The sequence below is a fragment of the Tripterygium wilfordii genome, chromosome 18, assembly GCF_013401445.1.
Source record: "Tripterygium wilfordii isolate XIE 37 chromosome 18, ASM1340144v1, whole genome shotgun sequence".
Taxonomy (NCBI): Eukaryota; Viridiplantae; Streptophyta; class Magnoliopsida; order Celastrales; family Celastraceae; genus Tripterygium; species Tripterygium wilfordii.
The window spans coordinates 11,171,068-11,189,815 of NC_052249.1; the positions used below are offsets into that span (position 1 = coordinate 11,171,068).

The following is an 18,748-nucleotide window of genomic DNA, read 5'->3' on the forward strand; positions in this document are numbered from 1 at the left end:
GATGAAATTTAAACATGAAACACAGAACGTAAAATGGAATGACCCTAACACTGCACATACTTCTTAGCCGAGTTTGTCACATAACTTAGGATTATACTGTCTATTATGGAAAGATTCCATACTTCAATGAATACGAAGAAATTGAATTTTTCCATTATGACATGATAGAAACAAACATATTACCTCGGTAAGTGCAACTAAACACCATAAATATTAAGACATTCACGGTGATAGAAAGTTTCTATTAGAAACACCATAAATATTAAGACATTCATGGTGATAGAAACAAACATATTAAGACATTCACAGTGATATAAACACCATAAATATTAAGACATTCACAGTGGGGATAAAAAAACACATTACCTCAGCAAGTGCAACTAAACTAACGCCACAAGCAACCCAGGAAAAAATAATCGAGCCCATGAGTTCCTCCAAATACTGCATAGAATATAAAATAAAAGATCCATGAATCCCATGAATAAATAGTGGACACTCTTGTCTCAAGGAATCTTATCTACCACGACTATCAAAATATCTCATAATCTCATAAGGGTGACGGTCATCACCTTTATTCTACTTTCATAAAGAAGCTCCCGAGACAAATTATCAAGTACAATTTCCACCAATGCCCTAAAGTAATAAATAATTAGTCAAAGAAGCAAACAAAAGGATGAATAAGCAAAAAAACAGTGTAACACCATACCTGTGGCAAGGATCAAGGGCAGAAATCACACATATCATGAAAACAGCCTGCATGTGCCAAAAATATGCAATACTATTAGAAGCATAGGAACTCGAGAATGTGGTTAATTGGTCAAATGAGTTAAGTGTGAGGAAGAACTTCACAGAACAGGCAGTTGAAATACCTGAAACTCACTTTCCTCACTATGCAAAGCAATATGCATAAGCGTAATAATAACAGTTTCAATCATAGGCTGTGACTGAGGACCAGCAGCTATAACCTCCTTAGCAGAAACAAGGTTCCCTTTACAATCAGTCACCAATACTACACCAAAGTTGGAACTGGGAAGTAGACAAGCTAAAAGTTTTAGTATTGAGGTCAAAGTCTAACCACAAAATACAAGATTCCAGCATCACAATATTATGTCAGATATCCATGTCTTTAAGAAACAGTAATAGTTTGAACTTCCTTGGACTTGAGACATCATATACGACTCTCTCGCTTTGATGTAATATTCCTTATCTTTTGGGACTTGAAGCCAAGTAAAGGCAGCATGCCTTTGAGTTACAGTTTTTAAGACACGAGACTTAGGCAGAAGCCTCAGTCATTAAGAGCAATGAAGGAAATTGTCATAACTTTTAGGCACAATAAAATTCAAATTATAGATCTATGGACGAATTTTAAATTTTATAGAATCAAATATTTAAAAAACTTTACATAGTCAAAAAAATTTTAGTTCGCGTTGATATTTTAATTTCCACACTTACAAACCTCACAAGGCAAGTAAATTGAGATATAAAACTTTAATAACACTAAAGACAAAGTTGAATAAACGGCACCAAACCATATCAATCATACAAAAGACGAAAAATCATGCCACAAGCAGGACATAAAACTGAAAATAAACAAAAAGCATGAAATAGCTCTGTTAGAATATAAATAAATGATGTGAAACGCTCCAACCCAACAAGTTAACTTATGAGGTTGGATGGCAAAGTAACTAATCTTAACATGGTATCGGAGCAGAAGGTCTTGGGTTCAAACCTTAGCTTCTGCAATTTAAAGCCCCCAATCTATTGTTGCCCTAAGTGTGGGCCTTTGTGAGAGCTCCTAGTGTTGGACCTCGTTTGTTGTGCACGTGTTGGGCTGTCGGATTATCCAGACACGTGAGGAGGAGAATTAGAATATAAATAAATAATGTGAAACGCCCCAACCCAACAAGTGAACTTATTGGGTTGAATGGCAAAGTAACTAATCTTAACAAGCTCCATGCTGCAAAATAATAAGCCTCTATAACATAGAATACCGGTGTCCCAACACCGGACCAATAAATAAGATCATATGATCTGGACAACCAAAGGAAAAAAAATTATTAAAAAGAAAAGTTCAGGGTTGATGCAGAGGGGAACTAGAGATTGAAACAATTCAACATTCCAAAGAATTTCAAAACTACAACCAATAACTCCTAAAGAGTTTGCAACTACCATGCATAAAGTTTCAAATGAAAATAAAATCAATAGACATAGTAAATCACCACAGATATGCCATTGTAGTAGTTCTAAATGTTATCATTAATTGGGAACACGACAAATAGGATGAGAAAAAAATAACTGAGAAACCGAAAAGATGAAGAATTTTTATATTCTGATTATCATGAATTGAGAACAAGACAAATAGGATAAGGCGAGAGAGAGAGAGAGAGAGAGAGAGAGAGAAACCAATGAGATGAAGAATTTCTATATTCTGATTATTAGGATGACTTCGAATAAACAGACTCAAAGAATGAGCTTTGAATTGCTGATGCCTTGACAATAAAACAAAAACTCACAAATGTTTTAAAATATTGGAGACCTTTTTTTTGAAGAGTGAATACTAAAGATATATTTAATAAAAAGTATAAATGATAGCCTGGATGGAATGGAAAAACAAGGGGGAAGGGGGCAATTTGCAGTGAAACCCACCAAATATCCTGAAATAGTTCCTCGTGGCCGTCCCACGTTTGAAATAAAATGCCAAGCCGTCTAGCCACGAAGAACCTAACCCGATAATCAGGATCTCGAAGCATCAAAAGCATCCTCTCAATCATTGCCTGCAAAGAGTAGCAAAGCAGCATTTACACAACCAATAATTGGAGAATGGGGAAAAGGAAGTGAATTAATGCATGAACGAGAACAGGAATAAGATACAAGGAGTTCCTGTTATCCAAATAAAATGAACAGAAAACCAATAGAATTCTTGAAGATATATTGTTGAAACAACCTTATGTTTGATGTGGGGAATCTGAAGTTACAAAAGATAAGGGAGAAGAATGAAAAGAGAAAAAAGCAAACAATCTCAACTTTGTTGCAAAGAACTCTAGCATCCTAGCTATGTCGACATCATAATAACTTATCCGAAAATGCCAAATTGATTTTCATTTTTTATTACAATACAAGATCAAACCCCAGTGGATGCAGCTTACAATATGAGGTCTACAACACACAATTAAGTTAATAACATCATTCAGCTTGTAGAAGGTTTGTGCACGCATTTTCACTTTCTTCCTCCATATATCACATAGTCAAAGAATTGCATAAAATTCTCCATTTTAGCAGATACATTAGGATTTGCATGCATGATTACTAATTTAAATCTTTCCAAGTCACAAACGTATTGAGGATCAGCATTGAAGGATTTTAGATGAACTTATTTCAGGCATAAAATTAGAAAATATAATTTTTTTTAAGGAATGAGATAATTTATAATAGGCTATTCTTTAATATTTTAGCGTAAGGTTTATAGGATTGCAGATAAAAACAATACATTGAGAGTGTTGAGGCACGCTTAACGAACATTGAAATTATACTTTAACAACCAAAGTTCTCTCTTTTTCTCTCTCAAAGTTCTTCCCTTTTCCCTAATTTGTTCTCTTCCATCTAAAATCTAATTCTTTGTTTCAATATCTTCACCCATCCTAAATGACAAACTTTACAAAGTTACTTAAAATTTTAATCATGCATTATATAAGACACAAAAAACATTATGTTCTTCCATCACCATATTAAGGGTCTGACGAAATACTAAAATTGTCATATTGGTAGTCCCATATAATCACGTTTCATGCACAGGGAGCACCAATGAAAAGGATCCGACAGGCAACAACTAGTTACCTGACCAATTTGAGGATTAATTAAGATGTAATTACATATGCACTCCAATAACTTAACACGTCCACGCCAGTCAAGAAGGTCATATACAGCAACCTTGTTAACCATATCCCCCAGCTGCATCAGAATCTGCAACACAAAACCAAGTTAAAACTTAATCAAAGGATAGACTCATATTAATCACCCCTAATTAGATATGATGGAGTGTACTAAAACGAAAATCATATTTCTAACTTTCCAAATGAAGAATACTCATCCTGATAAAAATTCCAAAGAAGTTGAAAAAGACCTGTACATATTCCTCCTTCCTGAAGGGCAGGCTTACATCATTCCCCCTAGTGTCCAAGGATAATAACGTACACAGCAAGCCACAAGCAGCAGCTAGTATATTGACGCAATTGTGTTTAGCATTCATTTGCACCACAATCATGTCATTCATTAAATTGACCTGAAAAGGAAGAAAAAGGAAAGTGACTTCAGCGATCAAATAATGGTCAAAAGAGCACTATGAAACTTGCTGCTGCATAATAAATTTGACAATAAGATAAACAATCAGTTGCCATCGTACCACGCCCATGAGCTTTGTAGAACACGACCAGTAGGAATTTTGACAAAGATGGTACAAAATATTCTCACGTACCTGGAAAAAATGATAACACAAAAATGAAATAGTACGAATATTTAACATATGTACAGAAAATAAAAAATAAGTGAATAGGCTATGATATACCTTTTGGTCCCATTCCATCTCCATGAGTTCAAATAAACTATCCCATGTAACATGATGTAAAAGTGAGAAAAAGGTAGAAATTACTGATATCATGCCTAGTTTCCATTTCACTGCAAAAAATGATAGGCCAACTCCAATTTTGCCACCATGATCTAGAATATCTACATCATTGGTATCCTCGTCAACATCGAGATCCATATCGACAATTCTACTCTTATCACTATCCGATCGGCTATCAATCACATCCAAGTCCCGCAAAAGCATCTCAGACTGAGGATTCCTTGCACATTCCGACCGCTCAGTATATCGTCCGGTCAATTCTTTTAAAAACCTCTCCATTGATTGAACTAGTGTACCATGTATGATGAAATCTGAAGTATCTTGATATTTTGATTTAACAAAGATGGGAGAGCAAACAAAGCTTCTTAATGAAGCAACAATAGGATTTTTTTTATTCAAATCCAAGTTAGAGAATGAACAACCAAGAGATTGAGGATCACTGCAGTTATTCTGAACTAAATTGACAGCATGATCCAGCAATTCCAACAAGTTCAGTCCCAATTTGGAGAGAAATGTTGAAACTTCCTCTCTTTTCCTGGAAGGGAAGAAGGAAATGTGCAAATAATCAATATTTAACAGCAGGAACAAAAAACTGTCATTTCAATCATACAGTTCTATGATACTTTGATGGCAATGAAAACTATTATACAGTTACAAAAAAAGAAAAACAAGCTTAAACTTTTCAATGACCAAGTTTAGAATATTAATCCCACATGCAAACATAAATGACACAAGTATGCACACAACGAAAATGACAAACAGAAGTATCACTGCTGCAAGACAAAAATGATTGCAACAGCCATCAAATATTGCAAGAGCAGAAGAACGGTAAGAAACCAGCTACATAAGCAAATGCACAAACCAACACACACAAATGCACCAATAAAAACACGTACTTTCAGTGCTAGAAAATAAAAACTACTTATGGTCAAGTCAGAAATCTCTAGAAGTGGCTAAGGTAATCGTAGTTCTGCGGCTTCTGCCTCTCATTGACATGAGATAAGAGGAAGCAAGGCATCAATATGTTAACCTGTTGTTATGAGAATGGTACAAACCTTGACATTAGAGAACCATAAGCAAAATTTGAAAACAGGGCACATATAAAGATCAAATCAGATAAAGGTCGCCTTTCGAATTCTTTATCATCTAGAGCTCCAAAAATACATGTCTCCATTTCACAAAGCAGCGGCTCTCTTAATTGCCGTGGAAGTCGTACACTTTGATGGTATTCGGGCAGAGAAACCTGAAAATGGCCAAAATTTGAACAAACCCAACAAATCAGTTGATACTCAAATATGAAGAACCAACATTTAAAACAGTTTTCAGCACCTCAACATGAGAACCCAAATCAGTTTCTGCAAGAACATCAACAGAGCAGTCAAAAAGTTCATGCAACCTTTCATGTCCACTTTCATCTGTCTGGAAAAAAAAAAACAAACTTCCAATTCTCAACGACAACTAATTTGCAATTTTGTATGTAAAGTCAAATAATGAAAGATCAATGCTAACCTTTATCCAATCATCTCCAGCATCAGTACTCTCTACAAAAGAGTGATCAAGCAGTAATCCCTCGTAATATTGCGTAAAACATGCACATCCAGCACAAAGAGCATAAACAGCGGCTGGTAATAATAGAGCGATACGCTCGTTGAATATGGAGTCCTATACATGACATACTTCCTGGTGAATCACACCATAAAGCATCTTTCCGGTATAGAAATTCGACATGAATAACAATCTCAATCATTGCAGCACAAATGAGATTGTGGGTGGGTATAGCTTAGGGTTTGACTAAATAATAATTAATTACCTCAATCTCCGATAGGTGAGTAAATATTCATTACTCTAGTAAAATACTAAAATCTCAGAACCACAGATAAGATTTTGGGTTATGGGACAAAGCTTAATGGCGTTAAAAGAATCAGGAGAATACCTGAGCCCATAATTAATCACTAATCACTACCATAGTACAGTATCAAAACTACATCAAACACCAGATTGAAGCCAATTTGGCATAAAGTCCTTAATATATTTCTGATGGGGGGAGAGAGAGAGACCAAACAAAAATAGAAAAACAGAGTTGAATTGACAAATGAGATAATAAGAAAAACTACTCAAACTAGAGGTTCCAAGATAATTATCCAAATGCATTAACCCTTCAAAGTTTATAAAGTTTTTCTGAAACAAACACAAAACAATAAAATTGGTACTACAAACTATGCTATATTCCTAGTCCTCCCTTCCATTGTCCTCCAGAACTTCAGCATAGTAAAATGAGATAATAAGACAAACTCCTCAAACTAGAGGTTTCAAGATAACTATCCAAATGCATCAACCCTTTAAAGTTTATAAAGTATTTCTAAAACAAATCCTTTACAATAAAACTGGTACTACAAACCATGCTATATTCCTAGCCTTCCCTTCCAATGTCCTCCAGAACTTCAGCATAGTAAAATGAGATAATAAGACAAACTCCTCAAACTAGAGGTTTCAAGATAACTATCCAAATGCATCAACCCTTCAAAATTTATAAAGTATTTCTAAAACAAACCCAAAACAATAAAACTTGTACTGTAAACCATGCTATATTCCTAGTCCTTTCTTCCAATGTCTTCCAGAACTTCAGCATAGTAAGTCGGAACGAGACATAGACCCACTCATTAAGGTCTAAAAAACTAAAACGTGTGAAGAAACCATCCCTACTAATGTATCTATACATTTCAGCACCCTTGCATCTTTATCCTCCCACGGACTACTAAGTGAACACATTGTCCAAAGACTTATCCTGCACTCAACCTTATCCTGAAAGAAATTATATGACCTTTTCACACCTCAAGAACAAGAAGCAAACAAATTCATCCCAGCCACTCCAAACTTTCTAGAAAACACGAACACCTTAATTCCCTCCAAAAATATATGTTGATCCACTCACACACATATAAATTGTCAGTCTCCAGTCCAAATTTACATGGGCACAATCAGTTCGTGGTCGACGAGTAAGGTAACAAAACTGAAAACGGTTATGCATGCTAAAAACAAGGTCAACCCTAAGGGTTACATAGTTAGAGACAAGACTCATTTAATCTTTTGACTTCTTGGAATGATCTCAAGAGAATTTTATAATAGTCTATATAGTACATCATGGTAAATAAACACATCTTCAACATATAATAGAAAACGAGAACTCCCAAAACGGGGAATGGGAATCCAAAGCGATGAAGATAGGTTACATCCCTCAAGGTTTTACAGAAAACCAACCTTCCACTTAAGATAGCCCAATATTACCCTTAAGAGATTTCTCCTGAGGCGTAAAGCCTCCCAAAGGTCACCCTGCAGAGACATGGTACTGGTAAATAATTTGTATAAGCATTATTCCGCATTACATTCAGAGGGGCAAAAGAGATTAAGTATCGTATGGAATACGAAAAATATATCAGAAACTCAATGCATTAAAGTCTAAAACAGTTAAAAATATAACCGAAAGGTCTAAACCCCAAAAAAAAAAATGAACAGAATAAACCGATGAATAGCATAAGTCGACGCCTCAATCCTCATGCCAACCAGTAAAACAAGAGCCAATCAAACTCATATGGAATTTTATGTTTTCGTTTTCTTCAAGTAATAAAGATGATAAGTAATATAAACAAAAGCTACCAAGGTGGTGCCACCTATTACATGAGGTGGGGACACATAATATCAACAGCAACTATTAGTATAAGCTGGTTTAAACAAAATCTTCACTGGACAAAACCTAATAGCGCGTAACCACCATTCCACGATAACACCTAAAGTGAAATCCCAGCCCCTACAAAACCCTTTTTGTTTTGTTCTTCCTTATAAACCAACAAATTAACAACAGAATTCTATTAACAATCCCTCTTTGGTCTTATTAAGGAGAGAGTTTCATATTTTGATGTATGTAATATGGATGAAAAAATCATGTTCAAGATTCATAGACTTGTTTCCTACAACTAGTTCTCCTCTTTGTTGTAGTCAGGTGGCACCCCCTTTGGTGCCTATCTAACATAATTTCTTACGTCGCTCAAAATTAAAATATTTTATATATCTCAAAGAAGAGTAAATATTTTCTGGCACATGTTCAAGCTTATTAATGCTGGCAGGAAAACAGAGTGTTCCCCCAAATAAGATAGTTCATAAATACAATTTCATACACATAGTAAGCACAAAGAAAAATTGCTAACTTGTATATACGCAATAGAGAAACAGACAAGTAAGCTCAAACAAACAAATATCAGCTAAAGAAATTGGCAGTAGATGGATGTTGACAGATGTTCAAACACGGATAACGCAACAACATTAAAATTGACCTTCCAAGAGATACCAGCCAAAGCTACTTACTTGAGAACCCCTTTGTGAAAAATAGCTTGTAATGAAGTACAAAATTGACCTGAAATGACAGTATAACAACATTATTAGATAACATAGAGATCATAGCATCCAGCAAGATGACAGTGGCATCCGGCCATCCGCAATGTTCTAGATTTTTTCTTGTTAATTTTTTTTTTTTATTCTCCTTGTACCTTCTCAGGTGGCATCCCTTGATGGTACCCTTCAGTATTGTTTTTTCTGTCCCCAAAAAATAGGCATCTAGCAAACTCCTCGATCTTAAGTTTCAAAATTTTTAAATTTTACGAATGGAAAGGATTTTATTCAAGCCCCAGGAGGCACAACCCAAGAAATATTCAAATTTTAGAATTTAGATAAGCACGTATAAGAATAGATATCAAGCAGGATGTATTGACCTCAAGTTTCAGTAATAGCCTTTAGTGAATGTCTACTAAGTAACAGTAGAGTTCTCCCTGTTGAACAATAATCGATCAACAGAATCATCGTCTGGCAAATGATCACTATCCATCGCATTCAATGTATTCAATAAACATACATTATGTCGTTAAGGTGAAAGACTGAACCATGAAATCACCAAAAAACATTCACTCGGAAGCTGTACTTCATTACCTCATTCGCCTGACCGATTTTGCTTCCTGACTTCTACAGAAAGTTTTAGAGTTAATGGAACAATACTATATTAGCTCAAAAACTCTGGCAACTTGCCCATCAAGAGTCTGGGGATCATAGTTATCATAAATAAACCTAATATATACAAGAATTCCATATACTTGTGTGTTGATGCTCACTTCTTTGTTCATCCTTGAATCTGTCATCATTAGGCAAAACCTCAATCCCAACACTTTCCCCGTCTTTTCATAACAAATAGCCATCAAATAATAACTTTGGATATAATTTTTTTGCCGCCAAAACTTTTTATGGACATACTTCAACTCCAGCCAACTTTTCACCTTGAGGTATACATCAGTTCATCACTAAAAACCTATACATATGTCCTTCAAACCTTATAATGCTATAAATTTTCTATTTCTAAATCCAGGCCCGCGTGGTAGAACACACCTTGACAGATAGCTCAATACATCAACTTATTCTATGTGCACCTTAAACAGTAACGCAACATAGAAACATGGCCGTGGGCAGCTTTCAGAGATTGAAATTAAGGGGAAAAAAACATAGGAACCAGATGTTGCATTCAAAATACCTTGCATTAAAAAGATCTATACAAACAGATGCTTGAAAGTAGCTTCATGAACGTGTAAGCATACTCTTACATAAATCAAGAGGAGCTTACACTGATGGCATTCGCTTAAATATCTGAAGATCCCATACATCTTGAGGCACAATACATGTATGCAGTAGGTCCTGAATAAGAAAGTGTGAAACAACTCAAAGTCAACAAAATCAACATCAATCAGCAGAAAAGGCTCCCTTGGTAAGTCACGAGTCCAGAAAGGACAGTTGAGTGAAACTTTAACCCACACAGCAATGCAAAGAGATAGATAATAAACAATCCAAAAGGCACAGTTCTTCTACTCCCCCCCCCCCCCCCCCGGGGCAGCAAATTAGTAGGCATATATAAATTAGGGCACATCAAATGGAAGCCACCCATGTGCATCATTATGAAAAGAGAACATATTCCTACACTTACTCTTGATAAAATGTCTCCAAGGAGCATCATAGCATCATCCATCTGCATCAACAATTGAAAATTAAAATCAAACTTGAAACTTTAACTGAAACTTGGAGCTCCAAAATGAAGTGGCATAAAAGAAAGTAATCAATAGGTTATCCCATCTGATGCAATATTACTGCTGCTATCATCGCATCAAATATTCCCATGGGCCCTACCGCAGGAAATTTTCCCTCTGTCAACTATTGTGGTTGCCACTATACTTCCAACACAGAAACACTCAATTTGCATCATCACCTTGTGACGATGCTTTAAGGGGGCGGGCGACAAAACCTCATCCAAACAGCTATTTCTTTTTGCTTGGCAAATTTTACTATGAGTACACTCATAACCAAATACTGTTGAAGTCATTATATATAAAATTAATCCAAACATCACCTAAAGCATTGAAGAAAGCATCCAACAATGGAGTCAGATAAAAGTACAATTAATAATATATATTAATAGACTGGATGTCATTGAATAATTGAACTTACAATAACAGTTATATTACTGAATATTGGTAATCCATGCATCAGGCAGTTCCATATCAGTTGCCAACCTCGGTCAGCCTGAAAAAAATTTGTCCAACCAACAAATCAATGCAGACTTCAGTAAGAGGAGCAACACTTGGCAATAAAATAAAAGATATAATCATTTAGCTATGGCATTTATTAGCATGATTAATTTGATAATATGATAGGCAGAGGAAAATACAAACTCAATTGCTTTCAAACATAGGGGAATATATTACAACACTCATGACACTTAAAATCAGGACTAAGTTCTTAAACAAATGTAGATGATAAAATTAATCTTTCAATTTGATGCTGCAGGAGCCATGAACAATTATTGCAGCTTTCCAAATAAATCACTTGCAATGTTTAAAATGGAAACAACAGATAGTCAGATCAATTTCGGTAGTAATGCACTTTATTCAACAGCAGTATGAAAACTGATTCCAAGAGAAATTTTTGGTGAGTGAAAGTTCCTTTCCAAAAGAACTTTATAAGAAATACTGGGTTTGGGTCCATTCCTACCCATGAAACATTCATGAAAATATGCACGAAGATCTGGTTCAGTACCATGCAAACTGGACATGTGCCTCAACAAGCCACATGGGAGCAGGACTAACTCTCAAAATGACTAAAACATGGGACAGGACTAATTATGCACATGGTGCATTCAAAATTCAAACAATCTCAACTGAAAGTAGACTGAATTGCGAATATAACACTGTAATTTCTTTCTAATCAACAGCACCAAAGAGCAATAGCATATTCCCAAATACAGTACAAAAATATATTCAAGAAAACAGAAAATGCAAACGAAAAGGGAAAGAAGGCAAGAAAAAGAAAGAAAAAAAAAATAGGAACATATACCTCATTCAGGCTGAAAGAGGTCTTTGAAGATATTGCCACTTTAGAATCTTGAACCAATAACACAGAACAAAGTTCACGCAAACTCCTTCAGAAAGTAAGTTGGTCAAAGGTATGAGCACTTCCACACAAGAGTAAAAGATAGGGAAGAGAGAAAGGGAAAGAATCTAATAAGTCGCTATATTAAGAGATTGATATTGGTATGGGAATTATGCGTGAGAAAAGAAGACTCCCAATAGGTTGTCTAAGAGATACAGGACTTACTCCAGTTTCACAAACACATGGTGCTATGCTGTGAAAACAAAAACTTCCAGTATCACAGTTATATTGAATCAGAGTAGCGAACCTTAAAGTCCACAGAAGTCCTTCATAAGCGTGGCACATACTCGCATCACTCAAAATTCTGCAACAAATGCAACTCGTCAATTCAAAGACAACCAGACTTCTTAGGAGAGCCACTGTTCAAGGGGTCAAGCTCCTCACTCTCTGCCCTGACGGCAGAGTCGGATTACTCAACCCAAAACGAACAATCAGGGGGGAAATAACAAGACTTTTATTAGATTCGCCAAAGATATTTTCCTCACTCTCTGCCCTGACGGCAGAGTCGGACTACTCAACCCAAAACGAACAATCAGAGGGGAAACTAACAAGACTTTTTATTAGATTCGCAAAAGATATTTTAGTGCAAACAACTCAAATAGAAAGGTCGGGTACCGATTCCAATAACACGTGTACACACTGCATAATATAAGCTCTAACTGCATCAAGTCATGTGCAGAGGAAAAAAAATGCATCAAGTCGTAACAGATGATAATAACCCATCATTAGGCCAATGCCTAGCTTTGACATACTCCAAAGAACAATATATCAAAATTAAATATGGTTGAAAGAGGGCATTCACATTTACAACATGCCGAGAGATATTTACCTTTCAAAGCTTGTACAAATTCCTTCAAACCAGTACACAAAAAGATCCTTCTTGCCTTGACTGTAGTGGTTGCGAGTAAGACAACAGAATGCTGAATGCCTGAATTACAACCATTCATGAAAAAAGAAAAAAGAAAGAAACATAGAACAAGAAGAATAAACTTTCTTTGAAAATGATACCATCACGAAATAAGGCGAGCCTCTAAAATTCACAGAAATCAAAAGGCTGCCAAAATATAACAATGAACCTTGAGATTATAGCGTGGCATTTTGTATGTTTTACCACAAAACCACGACATAGTCATTTGTTCCCGACTATTAAACCTAGAATACTTATTGTATCAACTTAGTAAGAGACTAAAGTAACTCTGAAACCTAAACGTACTTGCAAAATGTAAAGCATATGCCTAGAAGACCACATAGCTACAGGTAAACAACTCCCGTGCACAAGGTTCCCACATAATATGTGGAGATGCACCGCTGCAAGTCTACAACTCTACCACTAGGTGACATGTTCGCTTAGAAGACCACATGGCACTGCAAAAGTGTTGGTTCGAAAATCTTAAAAAGTCTTTTCTTATTGAGGGTTTGTTGCCCAATGTTAGAAATAAAAATTAACCCACTAGCCCATTTCCTGAAGCAAAGGCACAAAGTTTCTGATCCGGTCTAGAGTATATACAACTAGCGGTTGCCGCTCAAATCGACAAAGGGAATTACACAACTAGGTATACTGGAGAACAGGGAGTCAGGGACATACATGACACTTCAACATGAACAAAGTAATCTAAATGCAGCTCAAAATCTGATAATGAAAAAATAAATCACAAATACCCCCAGTGACTTAACATACCCCAAAAAAACTATAACGACACCATATTCAGGTGGCAAAATGAACCATCAAATGCACTTACTGCTCTCCGGTTTGTATTAATCTTACACATCTTACAACCGCGCGTAGATTTTATGGGGCTGGGTGACAAGTCATATCCAGTAAATGATCTTTTAACATGAATGGCAGTTTCATTGTTTATTGAAGATACAAAATTCCCAAATTATGCAAGCATATTTTACATTCTCTTTACATGCAAGTATATTACTTCCACAACTAGCAAGATGGGAAAATTAGAGAAAGCTAATTATTTCAATTTGATCTCACAAACAACATCATAACACGTTGGCAAAGCAAATGCAATGGAGGCATAGATACATTACAATGAACGCATACAGGATGGCCATTCTTTTCCAATTAGGAAATATGACAAACGAGAACCATACCCTGCAAATTTACCATCTCACTAGAAATCAAGGATCTTAAAAATTTTGAACCACATCAACAAGAACCAAGTTTAACGCTTACCATAACCATTTTCCTTTCATGAGTGCCTCCTTCAAATGCACAGCAGGATGCTCTCTCTTCAACCGCTTCTCGCCCAATGGTGCTTTTGTGGTACTAAAGCAGGCCTGAGAGAATGGTATCACATTATTTAATGCCCCATCATAGTCTGAAGCCCCAAATTAGACTAAAAAAATCGATTCTATACCCAGATTCCCCAAACATTTGATGTTATACAATACTCATAAGGGAATAACTGAGTGATTGAAGCATGTAAAGACATGAACATGCAACTATAGCATACAATGATGTGTCAAACGCTAAAGAAATACGACAAGAAACCATAGAACCTAACACGACTATGCGATATATGAAGAGCATTGTCTCTCGTAATTTCAACAAAATATCTGAAAGCAGACTTATTGCAATTACAAAATTCCTCAAAACATGTAACCGCAAGATCCTTGAATAATAGTCAAACTCCCAAATCAGAGTTTGTACAATAAATAATTCAAATAAAATCATACAGTATTTAATAAAATAAAACAAAAATGTTGATTTGCCTGAATTATAACTACCCGATCTATTACAAGGGCGGCAAGCTCTACCAAACCACATTGTGAGTTGCTTAAAGTTCCAAACTTGTCATCCTTGGATGCATCACTCCTGAATAAATTTCATAACACCATCCATCATAATCATACCAAGGAACTTAAGTGAAACTAAAACATGAAGAAATGAGAATAGTAAACAAAAGATATATAATTCTTTTTTAAAAAGAAATTCCACCAAGGCACGCTAGTGCTGGATACATTGCTTTGTTCAAGCTCCTTATATATAACTTCCAAAAGTTGTTCTACCAAAGAACTATCAACGGCTGAACCTCTTGTAAGATTAAGTTGTAGCCTTGCATAAAATGTAAGTGCATCCTGCAAGGAGACATTCTAAGATATATTAACATATTACTCCAAAAAACATATAATTCAATCGTACTTAGACAAGTCGTTTTGACAAAAAAATTCCAATATTGTGTTGAAGAAACCTTGAGACCCTGATCATGTGTTGACAGCCAACAATGGAACACAAATTGCTCCAAAGCATTATGAATTTCCATAGACTGACAGCCCAAATTCGGACCATCCTTCAACAAAAATGTATTAATGCAATCGATAAGTTTGCGAGAAACCTTCCCCTCATCCCTGAAATTTTCATAACAAGTGAAGGCAGCAGATGCTAATCAATCACCTACAACTTCCAAACAAAATGTGTAGGGTTATCAACAGATGTACCTTACAAAAGAGAAAATACGAACAAAACCCTTAACAATGTCTTCCCTAAGGTTATCAGGAAAATCTCCGGGAGGACTTTCTAAAAGAGAATGGAATGTTAGGATCCATCGAAAGACCTCCTCTTTTGGATTATGTTGACCACCCAAGCTTGTTTCCACCTTCTCCAAGTGTAGAATTGTCAGGCCTTTGCCAAAACAGATTGTCAAGGGTAATAAATTAAACAAATACATACGGCATCATTGCCCAGAAGCATACAAGTCACAAACCCAAAAGAATAAGACGGCTCACCACAGTAAGTGCGCTTCTTCATGTGAAAATGATAATCTCGGACTGACAATAGATTTCTGAGTATAAGCCCGTATTCTGACCGAAAGCTCGGAACATTGTTCAACATATCCAAAATGTGACTGAAAATCGTCTTAACCACAGATAACAAAGGCAGCATCTTGCCTGTCATAGGTAAATGATAGTAAAAGACACTGCAATACATAAATTCCACCAAAAGAAAACTATGATCCCAAGAACTGAAATTCCATCACAAAACAACAAACTTAAACCAATGGGCCATGACCAGTCTCCCATGAAATACATTAATAATATGTTTGGTCGTCATTTTAAACAAAAACTAAAACCAATGGCCATCCAACTAATGTGTCTATCAACCCTTAATCATTCTTCATACTGAATCGATAGAGAATTCCAACTCATGTGTATTTCACACCTACAAGATGATTTTCTTTAAAAAGAATCAAACTCTCTTGGAATTGTTGGCTTTTCGTGATTCAATCTGGGAAAAAGTTCATGTGGAAAGAGATCAATATCTCAATACAACAAATCGTTGGTGGAAGCTTTTTACAAGGAAAAGTAACAAAAACAATATTGTGGCCCCTTAAATGCAAAGCAAGAATAAAGGCAAGAATAAAATGGATAGGGATCAATATCAGCACATGTAGATGAAGCTTTTCTTTGACACTCCTATATATCTTCTTGTGTTTCACTTGGCTACAAATTCGAGTCTCAAATCTTGTTGCGTCTCACTTTGCTCCAATTCAAGTTTCAACTCAATAAAAACACAAATTCTCTCCCAGGATGAACTTGATATGCATATGTTTCTTGCTAAAGAAAAAGTATAGGTATAATTCATGAAACGAACCAGAAAACTTAGCATCTTCAGCTCGCTGAATAACAACTCTGAGTGTTTTTGCAAAGACCAACTTTGGTGATCGTCGCTTGCTTCCAGATACCTCCAAGGTCACGCAATGGATGAGCAATGGGATAAGAAACGGCCATGTTTTAGCTGCAAAATCAATTCATAATTCTAAGGTTCTCTTTCAACAAGTTATTGTGAGAATGTCTACAAAATTCATAAGCAGTTTTGAACAGTTATTGATAATCTCACAATTAGGAACTTCGTTTGGCTTCAGGTTTGCCGTGTTTTGCCCGAGATACTTGCAGAATCCAATAGATCTTTCTCCTTCTAGCCAAGTATTCAACAACTTTATCCCTTCCTAAACCCAAAGATCAACATCAAACAAAAACGCATATATTGATCCAAAATTTCCTGGTGTTAAATATTAAAAAGGGAAAACTAAACAAATAAGTACAATATTGATCAGATTTTCCTGCTTTTGAAAACTTAAAAAGGGAAAACCAAACAAATAAGCATCTGGGCACCAAACATTCAAAATATCCCCAACAATCCTAAATTAAATGATGTTCCGGTAGAAAATCTTCATGTTCGGATTACAAACAATCAATAGGTAGGATCATAAAAACAAAAAAGAAATAGACGGCCAATAAGACAATCATCGCCTTCAGATATGGTGAACAGAGAAAGATGAGTATAAATTACCTCTCGTGCTTTGGCTTTATCGGATGAGAGGTTGGAGACGATCTCTTGAACATCTCTCGAAGTGACCATCGCATGCCGCCGTCTCAGAGAGTGGTTCCGGCGAGAGAGGGAATGTGAATTGGCGGGAAAGAAAGTGTGAAGTGTGTAGGGTTTGGAAAGAACGAGAGATAGATACAGGAAGGGTTTTACTGTGTCTCCTTATTGTCGTTCCTGCTTTCGCTATCGCAGTGAATACAAATACAATTTTCGACCGTTATCGATGTTAATGCTCGAACGTCGGTGGAAAATAGCTGATATACGCCGTCAGATTATATTTATTCACATCTAACGGTTGGCACACGAGATGTAAATCCAATGGAAGCCATATCTAACGGTCATTTACACACACTGATATATTTTTACTTTATAGAGAGAGTCGTAATTTATTAATCTCTTTTTTATGTTTTTTTAACAAATTAAACATGAAAATTTGTTAGGTGCTTACTCTTTTATACTTATTAAACATATAGTCATATACTATATCAGTCATACTGTAATAATAACATAACCCCACATTATCAAAAAGAACAATTAAGTCCACAAAATCTCTGATCCACATGCACATGACCCAACACATATGCTCTTGACTTGAGCCAAAATATACCAATTACTAAGACCACTAGACCAGTACAGCCAAGGCCATTAGCCACACGATGAAGAGATGAAAAATCTTAAAAAAAAACAGGCCTTCTTTTTTCCTTATTTGGTCACATAAGATCCAAGCAGGACTCCTGGACTTGCGTCTTTATAGGTCGAAGCCCACATTTCCAAGTGGGCCTTCTTTCAAATCCTAAGTATTAATTCCCAATTGACCCAGTCCTATAGATTTATGTAATAATCTATACCGCCAAAAAAATGCAATAATGAATTGGTAAGCATGTGAAGTTGGGACAAAAATATCAGGCAAACTATATTACTAGTCACTAATTAATAGTAGATTATATTAGTTTCCATTTGGTCGCTAAATTATCCTTTCATTTTAGTTCTCAAAATCATTATGAGCCCATTTGCCTCTCCGTTTTCAGCCTAATTAACCTGCCGCGTGGGCCTTGAGCCCAACGCTTCATGTGGTATTTTGTTTGGCAGTCCGTTTTGATGGAATTACATCTCACCAAATCCCAGCCCAAGTGAAAGCTCCTAAGAGTTGTTATATTTTCATACAATTAAATTTGGATAAATTTCATAATTTATTTATCTCACCTCAACACAATTTTTGTTATTCCAAACACTAAACTAAAAATCAACTCACCTTATCACAAATTATCATTTTT

The 18,748-nt window shown here is 35.8% G+C and overlaps 1 protein-coding gene across 3 annotated transcripts in view; it reads right to left on the bottom strand.

The window, feature by feature from the left end:
• Positions 1–17,671, bottom strand: part of LOC119983858 (serine/threonine-protein kinase ATM) — a 47,155-nt gene extending 29,484 nt beyond the window's left edge. The window contains exons 1-29 of one of the 3 annotated variants that reach the window (XR_005464765.1): positions 17,439–17,671; positions 16,986–17,094; positions 16,740–16,883; positions 15,875–16,036; positions 15,587–15,770; positions 15,340–15,496; positions 15,087–15,226; positions 14,876–14,963; positions 14,322–14,425; positions 12,966–13,064; positions 12,384–12,440; positions 12,041–12,125; positions 11,156–11,230; positions 10,638–10,679; positions 10,281–10,351; positions 8,981–9,029; positions 7,880–7,951; positions 6,131–6,283; positions 5,951–6,040; positions 5,677–5,864; positions 4,562–5,156; positions 4,400–4,471; positions 4,121–4,279; positions 3,835–3,960; positions 2,647–2,774; positions 870–1,026; positions 707–753; positions 570–633; positions 367–441 (exon numbers count right to left, since the gene is read on the bottom strand). Coding sequence is in view for 2 of the 3 variants with exons in the window: in XM_038827587.1 (XP_038683515.1) it covers positions 367–441; positions 570–633; positions 707–753; positions 870–1,026; positions 2,647–2,774; positions 3,835–3,960; positions 4,121–4,279; positions 4,400–4,471; positions 4,562–5,156; positions 5,677–5,864; positions 5,951–6,040; positions 6,131–6,283; positions 7,880–7,951; positions 8,981–9,029; positions 10,281–10,351; positions 10,638–10,679; positions 11,156–11,230; positions 12,041–12,125; positions 12,384–12,440; positions 12,966–13,064; positions 14,322–14,425; positions 14,876–14,963; positions 15,087–15,226; positions 15,340–15,496; positions 15,587–15,770; positions 15,875–16,036; positions 16,740–16,883; positions 16,986–17,094; positions 17,439–17,507 (3,561 nt within the window). In the remaining variant the exon portion in view is untranslated. The other 2 variants (XM_038827587.1, XM_038827588.1) reach the window with 2 other exon arrangements.
• Between the last annotated feature and the right edge of the window lie 1,077 nt (positions 17,672–18,748).